The following is a 15,994-nucleotide window of genomic DNA, read 5'->3' on the forward strand; positions in this document are numbered from 1 at the left end:
TTCTTGTCAGCACTCAGTTACTGGAAACTGAAATTAGTCAAGGTTAGACACTTTTAAAAATGCATGTTATAGCTCAAGTGGATATTAGAAGCCAGAGTGACAGTTTAGGATTAAGTTATAAATGAGGCTGCATGTTTAGGCACCACAGTGTCACTACCAAGGTGGTGATGATATTCATTGAATGTAGGCATATTGTCCTATTTCTGCTGCTTGGACAATGTGGAATCAACATGATATTTCCATTGTTGTTGTTTTGTTTTGATCTCAACACTGTACATCCCTCTCAAAAATTAGATTGAAACATGTACAGTAATGTATTTCTAGAAGATAAATTTTCTTCACTGTGTTCAGAAAATCCCTAAGCAACATTTTGAATATTTTTCCTATCTATTAAGGACATACATTTTATTGCATGTCATCCCCCATCTGTGTCAGGCGTGTTTGGCACAGGTGCCTGTGCAGCATGGCAGTGCTGGAGCCCTTGTCTGTCTCCTACCTGTCTGAAAGGCAGCCATGGCTTCTGGGATGGGTGCTACTAAGAAACAGCAGCAAGACTACATATAATGCCACATGGTTAAGAGAGCAACGAGGTCTTAAGTACAGAACACACCCACTTCATGTGTGGTTTATATCTATCTCTTAGTCAGTCTATTCATAACTTGCATTTCTTGACATGCACAATGCTGGAGATCCTTGCACAAAGTTTTGTCAACAGGTATGATGGGCTGAAGCCAGCAACCACTGTGTCTGGAAGGCACAAAGCAAATAGACAGGTCTCCTGCTGAATCTTGGATGTAGCAAGCTGTCCCATGCCTGGCAAGTGGCTTCTCCAGAATGGCCAATGGGTGTACATGTGCTTATTAGCACCTGACCAGCACGACATCACTGACAACCTGTGAGTCTACACCAGGAGCCATTTGGGCTTGGGGGCTACATGTCGCAGAAAAACTCAAGAGCCTCCTACTGAGCAAAGCAAGTGTCGTGGTTTGACACGGAAAAAGAATTTTCTAGGAAGGAAGAGGTCAATTTGGATATTGACCAATTGAGGCTGGACACGCCTCTGAGAACACAGAGGGGTTAAAAGCAGAATTCTCAGGAGAACTCGCTCTCTTTGGTTCTGATCAGGGTGCAGTGCAGGACTCTCCCCTGCCTGGCCCATGGCTGGGTGGGGGAGGGGAGCCATGCGGCCCAGCTTGAGGTAAGGCTGAAGGGTGGAGGGGACTGAACCGGGCTGGCCCCCTGCAGATGGAAGGGTGGAGAAATCTGGGATGTCTCCGTTCCCCCCTCCCCAGAGTCTCTCTCTCTTTCTAGAGAGAGAGACAGACAGACAGACAGACAGCGGTAGTTTTGTCAGCAGCACGCTGAGGGGAAGGAGAAGAGCAGGGGGCCCGCAAGGTGCCCAGCCCCCTGAGGGAGCCGGAGCCTGGGCAGTGAGCCATCCTTGGGAGTTGGGACTTTTAACCCTTCTTTGAGAAATGAAAGCTTCATGAAATTTTTCTCCTCCTTGGTTGAAAGAGAGGAAGAGAGATAGCTTAGACCCTGGGATGTTAGAAGGAGAAATTCTAGGTGGGAGGAGATGATGGAGTGGGTTTTAGCTGGACTTTTTCTTGGTAGCCACAGACTGAACCGATCTTCTCCTCCAAGAGAGACTGTATTTTAGGAGGATGCTGGTGAGCCAAAGAGACCTGCTTCAGCTGGGAAAAGACAGAAGTGGAGCGAACAGAGAAAAGTTAGGGAGGTTTGTGGTGGTGCCCCCTGCCTTCAGAGAAGAAGAAGAGAAGAAGATCTCTGTTCTTGGACCCTCGGCCCCAGGGGAAAATGGGGGGGGGGACTGTTGGTCCCAAAAATGAAAAACTGAACTGGTTTTTTTTTTCCCCTCTTGGCAGGGCATCCTTGAAAGGAAAAATCCTAAAAGCAGTCTGTCCATCCATGCATTGGTGGTGAGAGCACTGTGCATGGAAAGGAGAGAGTCACCATGGCAAACTTTTTTCTCTGGGTGGTACCATGAGTGACATGGAAACACAGGATGTGGCAGCTGTGTTTCTTGGGGGGTCTGTGGCACGGGAGGGACTCCTCCCTCCCTCGATGGACTGAGTATCGATTGTCTGGAGGGTGGAAACCTGATTGGGGTCCAGATTGTGTCTCACTGTGGTGTATTGGAGTTGGGTGGTGGGAGGAGGAATGCTTTGGAAGGTTTTAATTTTGAATTTTGTGTGTGTTTTTTCTTTCATTTTCCTTTTATAGTAGTATAGTAGTAGTAGCTTAATAAAGTTTTTTTTTTTCCCCTTGTTATTAAGCTTGGGCCTGCTTTGCTCTGTTCTCGATTGCATTTCACAGCATCCAATTGAGAGATTGCATTTTCATGGGGGCACTGGCATTGTGCCAGTGTCAAACCATGACAGCAAGACAGAAAACACACTGATGGAAAGGAAGGAAGAAAACAGTATTTAAGGTTCAGTTCCTGGGATAAACCTTCAAAAGGGCTGCTGTCATATATTCTCTGAAAGTAAGATATAGTCCTATTGCCTGCCATTGCTATTAATCTTATCAACCACACATGAATATACTAAAAATCTGAATGTTTTTCAAGTGTTGAAGCTAAAAAGAGGAGAAAGTGAAACAGTGGGAGAAGGTAAAAGCTGCAATATAAACCCCCTGATTTAAAGCTTGAGAACAAGTCTAGCAATGAACACAGAGTAAATCTTACCGGGTTTTCAGTCTGGTTGATTCCAATAAGAAAGACAAGCTCAGAAAAGAATAGGGCAGCCACCAGGTTTTTGTGGATACTGTGCAAGTTGGAACGCAGTGTGCGAATCAGGACCAGCAAAATGAAGGTGATCAGCAAAGCCGCCAGCGAGATGGATACGGTTGTGTAAGTGACGATCTTTAGAGGAAGCACCTCCCCATTCTGTAGAAAGACAGATTGACAGGAACTCTTAGGGTTTTCCCTTCCTTTTCCTCCAATCAAGTCTACTACTCAGGATGAAAACATTTTCATTACCACTGAGCCAACATACAGATTTACTTAGGGACCAACAGGAGTGAGTGATGCCACCTCTTTAGTTGCTAAACATGTTGAGTATGGTAAACATGCTAAGCATGAGTTGCTAAACATGCTCATGTTTAGATGCTAAACATGAGCAGCACTAAAGGATGCACCAAACAGGTAAGAAGGTCCTTTCAGCAAGCCCAGTGGCAGGTGCTGCCAGGCACCGGCAACACACTCCTAATACTGGGATTGATCTGCTGACATTGCCCTGAGTCACACACAAAGCTCAAACTCTGAGCCAAAGCCCTTGAAAACCAAAGTCCCCAAAAATCATGAGCCTGACATCACCCACCTCTCGTTTGGAAATGTCCATCAGGACAGCGAAGCTGGTGATATGGTTGCACTGGCAAGCAATATGGCTGTGGTTTCTGGAAAACAGCTCACACCCTCGGGAGGACCAGGCGCCTGTTCCGCCAATCCTGTGGGGAAAAAGGCATTTCTGAGCTCCACTGCCCTCTGTGGCAGCTTGTGCTGCACTACCAGAGAGGATTGCAAGTACCAGCACAGAATTATCTACAGCTGTCACCTGCCTGAAACAGTACCATCAAACTAAAAAGGGCTTCAGTTGAAGTAGTTTCTGATAAAACAGCTGCCCAGATTTCATGGGTTTATAACAATCTGGTTTGACTTAAAAAAAAAATATAAAATTTGCTTTTGGGTCAGTGACCACACAATCAATATAGAAAGAGATCATACTGAAGAAAATCTCTGTAACCAAGGTAAATAATACCAGAACCACAGAGGGACACATATTTTTGAGTGAAATATGTTTCAGCAATAATATGATATCATTATACAGTTCCTCTGAAAAGTACACAAGAAAGGCTAAAACTTTCTGTAATAAATAATATTTAATACCAAGAGTTCTCTTATATTAACAATAGGGAGGCACTGCTGCCTTAAAATTCTTCCCTGTGCAGTTATGGTGAACTCCGGTGACTTTAGAAATTATTTTGTATCAATAGGAATTATTCTATTCTGAAGTTAATGAGTAATAAAAATAGTCTTGCAGTTACTGAAAGATTTTTCAGTTAGATATGACAAGACCTCTTTTTTCATTCAGCAATAAAATATTTGTTAAATTTTAATATCACTTCCTCTCAAAAAGTACTCACTTTCTAAAAGCTCTTTCAATACATACCACCTAAGAGCTGCTTTTCAATTGTGGCTGCAGGAAGACGTAACACAGATAACAATGCCACTGAAACTGCCAGCAAATAGCTAACAGATGAATAATTTTAGAGCTAATGAGTTATTCAAGCTCAAACAATGTTTAAAAATTTATGAAAAAGGACTTGCCATTCCCTCACAATCAGCAGATTGACAGAGTGCATACAAGCAAAACCACTATTTCACATGTGGGCAAATGGAAGAGTTTATTACTGTGAAGATAAGAGATTTCTGTTGCATCCTCGATCCTTTAAATGATATAATCTCCTGAAGCCTGTAACTAGGAGGCACACATTCCCTAGTTTAGTTTGCTGTGGTAAAAAGCAACAGGATATTGCCGTTTAATGGATTTTTCCATAGGTTTACTAGATTTTTTGGGTTTTTAGGGAACAAATAACAGCTATTCTCTTTCCCCCAGGCAGACCATGTCATCCTCTCACTGTGTACCTGGGTTTATTGCTGGAAATTGCAATATATATGTAATAGTTACAGTTTTATCCATTGTTGAAATATCTCCAACAGGACTGTGTTGTTTCCACAATGCCATAAAACCAATGAAACATCAGCATATACAGTTCCAGCTCATATAATTCTTTTCTCATTTTCAAGAAAAAGATGTCTTTATCTTGAACTTTATCAAATACAAAAGACCTAAATGAACGATTTTCATAACATTTCGTCTTTTTCCAAACACTTCCCTTCTAGAGAGTCAAATACTCTCTCCTTATAATCTGCTTCTGCATTACAATTGCTCTCTGTAAACTGAAAAGGTCTTATGTCCCAAAAAAGGTGTTTCCACTCTCTCCAATTTTTCACTAAAACAAATGAAAGTAAATCCACAATAGTTGATGAAATGAAAATTAAGTTTCTTACCAGTGTAACTGCCTTTGAATGAAGATTTTATTCAAAAATTTGTGATTCAGAAATTCATAATCTTTACTCCTAATTTTATCTGTATAACCTCAGTCCTCATTTCTACCAAAATGAAGATTTGGTTTTGTAATTTTTTGCACTGGCCCTGACTGAGGCACCAAGGGTAGGTGCCTGTTTGCTATCTACTCTGTCCATAGTCATTGGGGTGTAACAGGAGAAGATTCAGCCCATGGAAGAGCTGAATCATCTCCTGAAAATCTTGACTTAAATACTTCAGACAAGACATGAATTCAGACACTGGAGTTGGACCATTCCTGTCCAGACATACATCTGTGGGCAAATAGCATGGAAATACAAGGAAATTGTGGGATTTATTGCTTCTGGGTGAAAATGAACCCTGCAGAAAGACATGACAGCACTGTGTTCCTCCTTAGAAACCACATGGCTAATCCTTTGTTTGACGAGTTATGATAATTATTTTCATTTTTCTCAGGTTGGTGGGAAATGACTACTTGGCTCTATTCCACCAAAAATCAGTTGTCAGTTGAACAAACAGACCAAGACAGGGTTTTCTCCAGAATTATCTTCCCAGGCAAAAGTTTTCTGCTACTCAGACAATTGTCACTCACAGCCCTAAAGCAAGCAGGGGACATACATGATGGAGTGATTCCAGAAGACACAGACAGGCTTTGTTCTCTCCTCTGTTTCCAGCATGGCATACTCCACTATGACAGGCTTTTCCACCAGGTTGGGAGGAAATTCCCCATCACTGTGAATGGCTGTGCTCACTACAGGTGTGTTGATGATAGGGCGATTTGGCAATCTGCATGAGGAGAAAAATGGCACAGTGATCTATACATCAAAATGCAAAGCTACGTTCTGCAAATAGAAGATCTCCAGTTGCTTCTGCTCAAAGGTGAGGCAGGTGTACCAACAGCCTTCCATACAGGTGTGTTTCCAAAACCTGCTGGCACTTCTGGCAGTTATCCTCCCACAGTGTGCCAGAGGAGGACATGAGACATGAGACATGTTACAGTGAGCTCATGGGCACTCTGTGCCCCCTTCCCAAGGACCCTGTGACTCTGATCAAGATAACCCTGGAGCCTCCTTTCTGCCCCAACGGGGTTGGCGGAGAGCCAGAGAAACCCACCCTGTCCAAAGTCTATATAGACCCCTGACATTTCCTGTTCATCCTCTTTTGCCCTGCTCTCACATGGACATCACAGAATAAAGAGAGCTGAACCAACATATCTCGGGGTAAGAGCCTCTTTTGGAAATCTTTGCCATCTCCTGATATTCCTCCCCTCAAAGCCTCTGATCTCTGGGCTAGCCTGATAATTCAGGGGGGGGAACATCAGAGACATGAGGAGGACATGAGACATCAGCAGCACTAATGACATTTGGCCGGTATAAAAGCAGTTCTGTCTCCCCCACGCATTCAGAGAGTAGAAAAAGGGATCTGAACAATTGACAAACAGGTCAGACATTTACCTCAAGCTCCTCCTGTCAGGATCATAGTTTTCAGGCAGGAGTTGTCCCAGGGATCGGTATATAATGACCATGGCAACAGTATGATGTGTCTCAATGTCTGGGTGTCTCTTCTTTCTCTTTGCAAAAGCACTCTCAGGGCTGAACACATCACCGTTCAATTTAGAGGGTGTTTTCTGATTTGAAGGTTTCATTGTAGGCACTGCTATGGAATCAGCACAAACATTAAATTCTTTGCACACAGCTTCAGAGCTACCATTTAAACTAGTAATTTTGCTTTGCCAAGATACAATAATATTAGAGTTATTACAACTCCAGGCTTAGAGCACTCAGCATGCTCCTAATGTTATATTTGATGCTTTTAATAAAATTTCAGCACAAAATCATAGCTATATAGCTGATAATCAAATAACCATTGAAAAGTGAAAAGCCATTTAGTCTAGCTATAAAATAAGCAATTTCTAAGCTAAAAGGTCCATAAGTATATAAGTATCCCATGCATAACTTCGGAGAACATTAAAACATTATGAATGCTGTTAAATTGCATGTATGTTTATATATGGCAAAACTAGTATTAATGAACACACCAACTATTCACATAAGATTTCTCCCTGTTAATTCTGTCATTTAATGAGCTTTCTGTTTTGGAAGATTCTCTTAAAATTCCCATTCCCTTTTGTCTTACAGAAAAGATACAAATCGCAGAAGCAGATACTCTGTTTCTAAGCAAAAAGTCATAAAGCTGTACTAGTTTATTATGTATTATTTTCAGAAGAGTTACTATATCTCCATTCAGAAGACATTCAACAATGGTACATGTATTGAACTTTGAGTTACCCTCTCTCCCTTTGCCCAAAAAAAAACATGTGCTGCTTTGCAGCAATCTTGGGATACCTCAGAGACACTGGGGAGCAGGTACTCCCCCATGTATTCTCCCTTATCACCCAGCTCAAGACTTTTTCATTGCTGCCTACTTCTGATAACACCTCTCTGTGCTCCCAGATTTGGATTCTCTGTCTCTCACACCACCTCCCTCCATCTCTGCAGGGACTGGAGGAAGGTGGCTGTGGGACTGCAGGCGCTGGGCAGCCATCCCATCCTATCCTGGTGGGAACAGAGGCAGAGCATTTCTCCCGCTTTGACAGGGCTTTGAGGGGCTGCAGGCCAGACCTGACAGACAGGTACAGCCAGTCCCACAGCCCCCAATGCCTCCATCACTGCCGGCAGGCAAAATGCCTCAGAAGTATGCACAGCTGCTCCATCCCTAAATAATATTCACTTGTGCAGACAATTGCCCTGCTCTAACCCTAGTACCACTCTGCTCCCTCAGGATCCATCGTGCTCCCCAGCAGCTGGCCATAATTGCTCACCAAACAGCAGCAGAAGGGTTTTACCTTTCCTTTCTGAAGGTCTGAATAAAGTATCAGGGAAGACAACAGATGACTCCAGATCTTTTGGGTAATCTTCTTTAATCTCATGAAATCGTGGTATTCTAGCTCCCGTGAAATTAGACTTGTCAAAGATGTCAACAGCAATAACTGGAGGGAATAAAAGTTTCCCATCACCACAGTGAACGTTATTGAAAGGTTAAAATGACTGCACAATGAAGATAAAAAATTTAAACCCCAAAACAGAAAGTAAAATTTAATTTGGCTCTGTTAACACCTTATATGATAACTAAAAGTTTATGTGTCAGCATTATTTTACATTTATCAAATTATATATTTATTGTTCAGTGGAAAGGAATTCACAGGACAATATCTCATACTGTGAAAACATACTGAAAACATTGGAAATAAAGAACCATAAAATCATTTACGTTGGAAAAGATCTCCAAGATCAAGTGGAACTGTTAACTCAGCACCGCCAAGTCCAGCACTAAACCATGCCCCAGGGGCCACATCTACAGGTCTCAGATGGTGACTTCCCTGGGCCACCTGTTTTAATGCCTGGGAATTGTTTCAGTGAAGAAACTTTTGCTAATACCCATCTCGAGGTAGATCACTTTGCTCGTACTTCTCCAGCAGCAGCTGACTGGGGTTTCACAGAAGTTTTTCCCTGGCTGCTGCTCAGTGAATGCTCTTGCTTCACAGAGATTCTCCATGTGCTGCTGGCTTGCTCCAGTGTGTGCTGCATGTTCCAGTCTTAGACTTGCTTTTTAATGGGAAGACTAAATCTACTGCTTCAAAAACATAGTTCTACATCTGTTGGATTGTGAAGTCAGCTGACCGAAGAAAATAACATGCATTTTATCTGGGACTACTCCTTAGTCCTCCACTGGCAGTTTTTCCCTGGCTTACCTCATCATCTCTGCCTGTTTAACTGCCCAAATACTTAAAAGCTGTTGGATTGACTTTCTCATTTAAGACAAGTCACTGAGTGCCAATTTACATGTCCTGGGGGTAACCCTATACCAAAAGGTGTGATCCTCTGCAAATTTCTGTGTGAAGAAATATCCACGTTAAGACCCACAAATTCCGACTCCTTTCCTAGTTTCTAACTAACTCCCAGATGAGCCATTAGGAAACTCTATTAACACCATGTTCACCTGGAAAAACTGTTCAAAAGAAAACAGACCTTTTTCAGGCCAGAGTTGCCTCATCCCTCTCAAGCTCACACCTCTTTACACAGGAAGAACTGGTTGAAAAAAAATAATGATTTACAATCTGCAAGAAATTCTGGGTTTGTTTTCATCTCAGTTCAGTTGGGTTAAAATCCTAAGCATATTTTTTTCTGAGTATGAAGATAAAAATATTTTGATTCTCATAGTTCTGAATCATAAGAAAGTATTTAAATTTTGGTTTATTAAAGAAAAATCAAAGTGTTTCAGTTTGGCTTAGTTCAACAATAATATATGCCTTGTTGATGAAGGATGCTACAGCCTTTGTAACTTGACTGCCTTGTGCCTTTGATTTTCTGCCCCCATGATTGTGGACACAAAACATTCTTGGGACAAGGTTTGTAGCCAATTCAAAGTCTTACTATAACAGCAGGTGTTTTGGCACATAAGTCTTCTTCATATCTGAAATAAAGGCAACAGCTTGGAAAGCTAAACACAAGTTCAGGCTGATATAGTTTAGAGGACCTCTGAAAGAAAAACCGAATAGCAATGCTGCTTATGAGGGACTTCTGAAGGTCAGCTGGCTCCATCTCACCTCACAGAGCAGGACTATCACCAATGCCTCCTCGGCTCAGACTGTTTGTAGCTGGGAAGAAAATTAAATAGAGAGAGCAGGGGAGAAAATGGGGAAATAAACTGACCAGACTGTGGTTTCTGTGCTTCACCTGCATATGCACTGCAGGGATGTCTATAAAATACATCACGGTCCAAAGTGCAGGAGCTGCTATTTGTATGTCAGAGGAGAAATTTCTTGTGATAGGTGGGGAAGGTGTCTTGGAATGCTTGATGTTTCCTTCTCAGTTTAGACTCATTCTGGATATTTTGGATCCCATGGATTTTGTTCTGATTATGGGTTTTGCAAGACTGGAAAGGCATTTGAAGGACTGGTGATTCTGTGAAAACACCTTTCAGCACAAGAATCTCTACAGATGTTAGTTTTCTGGATAGGTTCCAAGTTAGGAAAGCATGTGAAAATCAGAGGTATAATCACAGAATCATCTACATTGGAAAAGACCTATTGAGTCCAAACTTTGATAGATCATTACCCTGTCAACTAGACCACAGCACTAAATGCCATATCCAGCTGTTTCTTGAACATCTCCAGGGCTGGGAATTACACCACCTCCCTGGGCAGTCCATACCTATGCAAGTAAGATTAATAATATGCAATAAAATTAACAGTAGGGTTACTTTTTTATGTACTGTAGTAATTGTTCAGGCAGTGTTGGTCTGGTTCTTCCAAAAATGAGATCTACTACATTCAACTATAATGAGCTGTTCTCAAAAGCCATTACCTTTATTTACAAACTTAGTCCTTCCTACTATCTCTACATTGTCATGACTGCAACAAAAAGCCACATGGAGCAGTGGCATGGTCCAGAGGTAAAACAGCTCAGACATTTCCCAGGAGGGCCCCATGGCAACTGAAAGATATGGATCAAGGCTTGATGGCTTTGAAACGAATGCAATGATTTTTCTCAGTGGGTACTATTAACAAAATAACTAGCATCTCTGTCCATCACATTTCTAAGAGTCAAAAAAAGGCTGTTTTCAACACAGATACTCACTCATGTTAGTGGCAACAATGACAAAAGGTCTCATGTAGGTTTTTTTCATGTTCTGGGCCACATTGTTGAAATATTCCTCATAGTGCCTGAGCAGGTGAGCGGTGCCACCCTCCGTTCGCTGAATTTGCTCCCAGTGCTCCTTGTTGCTGGGGTCCAGTAAAGCACTACCCACTTTGATAATATTCTGAGAAATAAAGGACAAGCCTAAATTATGAAGCAAACACAGAGCTGGGTTTCAAGTGAGAAGTATTGAAAATTATTGGCCTGACTGCCTCAGGTGAGTGTATAATGAAATACTTAATGCAGCATGTTCTACTGCAGCCATATAAAAATATACACCTCTCACCCAGAGGTCATGTAAAGCAAATCCCTCCAAACTTTTTACAAGTAAAGTAAGCCAAAACTGGAGGCTGTAAGAGAACTGCCTACTTTCTTCCTCCTAATGACCAGAAATTGAGCAAGAAGATGAAGGCGGCAAACCTATCCATGTTTTCCTTGTTTCTGAGAAAAGCACATCTCTTAGCAGGTACACTGAAGAACGTCCCCAGATAAATCAAAATAATGTTTTTTTGTTGAAAAACAAAAGAAAGCCATGGATAGAAATATCACTTCCTTTTTAATTTTTTCTTTTACTTTGTTTCCTAGATAATGAAGACAACTTATACAGTGAAGAATGCTAAGAGTGAATATTAACTTGCATAGACAAACTTGAAAATACATAAGAAAACTTAAATCATGTCATTGTCTCTCCATTTTTACATTGCTTACAAATGGTATTAAAAAGGCATTTTTTTCTGAGGACCTGACTCTTCTGCCCTTGGGACCCTCAGGCTGAATGGAAGGAGACTGACCCCAAAAGAATGTGCTAAAATGGCTTAAATGAGAAGGATACTAAAAACTTTTTAATCTTGGTGTACATAGGAACTATATTGTTGTAACAAAGCCTAATTCCTAACTCTGTAAAATTGGTGTAAATGGCAGTAGGAATTAATCACCACAAACTCTAAACTAGCCAAGACAAATATTTAGGCTTCATTTAGAAGGAGCTTATCTGTATCCTGTCTTTACTGTTTGAGGCTGCAAGCACGTATCTGAGCTAAAAGAGACTCCCAATATGACCAGTTTTACCTAGGGTGAGAAGCACAACATGGATCCCAGGAATGCAGGAGACACATACTGTACTTGGTACCAGGCCTCCTCCATGTTTGTGAACATTATTTATGGGTTTTTATTATCTATTTTTCAGGCTTCTATGTGGGATCATAAAAAAAAAATTCTCTCCCCTTGTGCTTCCTCAACCTAGGATGTTACCACCTTTTATTCATGAGCCGTACTCACTGGTTTTCAAATTCCTGATCTATCCTAAAATATTTAGGGAGGTCTTGAAAACATCATCTGTATGAATTTCAGTGTCAAGTACAGAGAACAATAAATTAAAGCATATGTTTCCAAACCAATTTTTTGTTGCTTATTGTTCGTATTTCTACTTAACAAAACATGCTAGAAATGAAGATCCTTTTCAAGATCTGAATGGCCTGCTTCACAGCCCACAGGAAAGAAAAAACTGAATCTCCTAAAATTTGGTCCATCTAAAACATAAAATGTTTCAAAAGTTCTCCACTCTCTGCTTATTATACAGCCCAAGACACTAAGGAATTTTCTCAGCGGCATTTCTTCCTGCTCCTAACTTTCCAGTGACAATCTCTCCTGGTGTAGCTTGGCTTTGCCAGGCTCTCCAATTTCACCCCAGGTCCACCTGACCTGTCTGGTCCTCCTGGAGTAGCGTGAGCAGTGACTTGGGTGTAGCACACCTTCTTAGGGAGCCAAACAGATCCTGGGCCAGCACAGACGCCAGTCCTGACCCATGGAGTCATTCCACATGCTGGTGCCCAAGCTCTGGGCTCTGCTAGCACAGAACTAAGCAGATGTTTTAGCCTGGACTCCGTTGTGCCATGGCCAGAATCTTGGAAATAGTATGGGCAAGACTGGAGAAGAGCACCCCCGTACACATGGGATTGAGGAAAGCTCTACAAGTCTTTTGTACTAACTGAGACTTTCATGAATGCTCTGAGTAGCAGAAGATATCTGGCACACATTTTAGTATGTGTCATAAAATACTGATATGATATGGAATGTCTTTCACTGTACCAACTTGTGACTCATGTGTTCTCAAACTGAACTGAAGGAAACCTTCAGAGTCATTAACTGGCTCAGACTTAATTCACTGCACATTTAAATTAGCATGATCACACTAGGCACATTTTACAACAAAAATAAATATAGTACACAAAACTATTTTAGCCAAGAAAAACACATTAATGTGATGATTTCTTTTCGTATGGGGAATATTGCTTTTGGCTGTTACCATGATGATATTTTTTAGAAAAGCACATTCTATTATATTTGTATTACACATACACATGCATGCATAGACACATGCATAACCAACTTTCCATTCTAATCTGAGAAGAAAGGCTTATTTGTGGAACAGATTAGGCAATTACACAATATTGGCTTCACCTTGGTCAAAGACAAATTTAATTACCCACTGCCACCTAATTTTCAAGGGAAACTGTAAGGGCTCAGCACCCTATACAGTATTTCTCTTACCTCATTGAATTCCACATCCCTTGTGGCGGCCAAGTCAAACCCTTGCTGCTGGCTCTCATACTGGAGGACCCGGATCATTATCTGGTAAGCTGTCCTCACGTCGTTGCCATACAAGTTGTGTGTATATTGGGTGGCATTCTGCAGCGCTCTCACAATCCGTATGGTTTTATCTCCATCCAGCTTGGTCTCATTGTGGTGTAACTTCTCATTCTGAATCAGATAAAAAGGAAGAAAAAATATAATTATATATGTTGGTTTTTTTTTTTAATTCAAGTTACAAAGACAATCATAATTTAGGGATTTTTCGCAAAAAGAAGTTGTGTGGTCAAAATTTTTTTTGTCTTGAGATAGAGTTGGCAACAAAACTCAATGGCAAATGTAACTGAGAGCCAGAAAAGCACCAGGGTCCTGATGGAAAATGAGGCTGTTCCAGGACGCAGTCAAAAGATTGAGTGCAGGGATATCAAACTGGAGTCCAAACTGGTCATTATTTACAAAACAAAGGGAAAACTGAGAAAACCCAGCTTACCATGATTTTTAGATCCACAAAAGTGTTGGTGGTGCAGTTGAAAAGCTCAGGAGGCAGCCAACCCTTCTCAATGTTACAATGGCGAACCGCATTTCCTGAAGAAAACAAAGCATCAATGGCAAAAAATATTCTGAATTGTGCAGGGTAAATATTCATAGAGTTCAACTATCCTAGACTTTCAGATTTCCTACAATTTTAAGTTGCTCAAAGCTACACATGTATTTCAATTTACAAACAGGGGATTCCTGCGAGAGGAAAGTTAAAGACTACTAATCTTCAGAAATTGCTGTTGCCAGGCTTTGGAGAAAAGTCAGGAAAACTCCAAGCTCTGCCCAACTGCTCTCAGCCTCACTGCCTGATTGTTCTAAAATGAATTAATTAATTTCTTTATACCATAAAAGAGAAAGACTCTGCACTTCCTAAATATTCCTGAAAACCAACCCCTGCAGAGGTTTCTGTGCAATAGCCTATATAGGAAGACCTCCTGGACAAATGCTGTATTCACATCAACACATGCCCACACATCTGCACTACTGCAAGTGCTAAACATTTCAGCCAACATGCATAATTGCCTTTTTGCCACTTGTAAATGGGCTGTGAGCAGCTTACTGTTTAATTTAGCCTATTATATTTTGTACTATTTGGCAAATAATTTTAAAATGCAATTCTTGGCTGACGATCCTTCACCATGAATTGCAAGTAATCTAATTCAAAATTTGCATTTGTGCTAGTTGATTTGCACATAACATACTGCATATGTCTAAGCCATTTAGTTACCAATATCTAAATAAGAACTATAATTAATTTTACTGTATCTAATTATATTATTCCTCTTCCACAGATTAGGTGAATACAATTAAGCCTCAGGTTCTTAGTCTGAATATTCATTATTAGAAGGCTTACTTCTTAGAATCATTTGTAAAATTTACTTAGAACGTGCAATTACTATAAGCAACATTGCCTAGAAGAGATGCTTGGGTGAACCACTTCAAGAATAGTGCAAAAAACTAATTTTAATTCAGCTTTATATTGCTTAATCATGAAAATATTCTTTACCTAAAAAAAAAAAAAGAAAATCTATCTCCTAAAATCTTTAGAACAGGAGTTAGGTTGACCGCAAATCTTCTACACACCTATAAGCAGTGGCCTCCCCCTAGAAATATTTGGGGCAGTCACATAACTATTTATAACTCCCTGAGCCGAAGGAGCACTCACAGCAGAGAGTTACCAGGTCCAGAACCAAGACAGAGTTTTCATTTCCCACAGAACAGCCTTTGGAAAAGATTGGGAACTCTATTTTCAAAAATCTAATGCATGTTTCCAGAGACATATATGAAAAAACAGATTGTCATTTGCCTGCTGTACAAAACAACACAGCTCATCTGCTTTATAAAAGGTGTTTTTCAGCTGTTTCACTTACGGAAAATATATTGTGTGGAAAAATTCAAGTTTTGTTGCAACTCTTAGCTTTAGTAGGCTGTAGCAGGACCCTAGTAAAGCAGTCATCAGGAATATAATTCTCCTAATTTTATCTTTGCCCAGAGGAACTATATGGTTAAAGAACACTTACAAGTCACTGAAAATTACATGTGTAAGAATTGCCTAATAAATAGAAAATAGAAAATTGGGCTCTGCTTTTTAGAAAATAGAGAATTTCTGTGCTTTGTACATGTTTATCTGCTGTACTGTTGCATTTATTTATTGCTAGTATAAATGTATTTTAACAGCTCTTTGATTTCAGTTAGCTATACTTTTCTGTTCATGATATGATAAGCTATGCTGCAGTCTCTAGACCAAATTAATTAGTGCTATTCCCTATGTACACTTTTTTTTTTTTTAAAGAGGCATGCAGATAAAGTAGGTTATTATTTACCCAGGGAACTTACCCACTGAGCCCTTGGGACAAGGCACAGCAGCTGGCTGGCCAAACTTGGTCTGTGGCCACCAAATACCAGCCTCGAAAGCCTTAGGACAGCCATTATAAATTACTGAAAACAGAAAAAGAAATTATGCAGTTTTTCTGACAAGATAAAATCACAACAGTGAGACATTTGAACCTGCCTGAAGGACCTTCCTGTAATTACAAA

General features: G+C 40.7%; 1 protein-coding gene across 7 annotated transcripts in view; it reads right to left on the reverse strand.

The window, feature by feature from the left end:
• Window positions 1-15,994, reverse strand: part of CELSR1 (cadherin EGF LAG seven-pass G-type receptor 1) — a 165,734-nt gene that overhangs the window by 19,997 nt on the left and 129,743 nt on the right. For 5 of the 7 annotated variants that reach the window (XM_072920189.1, XM_072920168.1, XM_030255886.4 and 2 more), the window contains exons 16-24: window positions 15,794-15,895; window positions 13,908-14,002; window positions 13,379-13,588; window positions 10,769-10,952; window positions 7,975-8,118; window positions 6,584-6,785; window positions 5,748-5,915; window positions 3,342-3,468; window positions 2,708-2,908 (exon numbers count right to left, since the gene is read on the reverse strand). In XM_072920189.1, coding sequence (XP_072776290.1) covers window positions 2,708-2,908; window positions 3,342-3,468; window positions 5,748-5,915; window positions 6,584-6,785; window positions 7,975-8,118; window positions 10,769-10,952; window positions 13,379-13,588; window positions 13,908-14,002; window positions 15,794-15,895 — 1,433 coding nt within the window. The remainder of the gene's footprint in view (window positions 1-2,707; window positions 2,909-3,341; window positions 3,469-5,747; window positions 5,916-6,583; window positions 6,786-7,974; window positions 8,119-10,768; window positions 10,953-13,378; window positions 13,589-13,907; window positions 14,003-15,793; window positions 15,896-15,994) is intronic. The other 2 variants (XM_030255910.4, XM_072920185.1) reach the window with 1 other exon arrangement.

The sequence above is a fragment of the Taeniopygia guttata genome, chromosome 1A, assembly GCF_048771995.1.
Source record: "Taeniopygia guttata chromosome 1A, bTaeGut7.mat, whole genome shotgun sequence".
NCBI lineage: Eukaryota > Metazoa > Chordata > Aves > Passeriformes > Estrildidae > Taeniopygia > Taeniopygia guttata.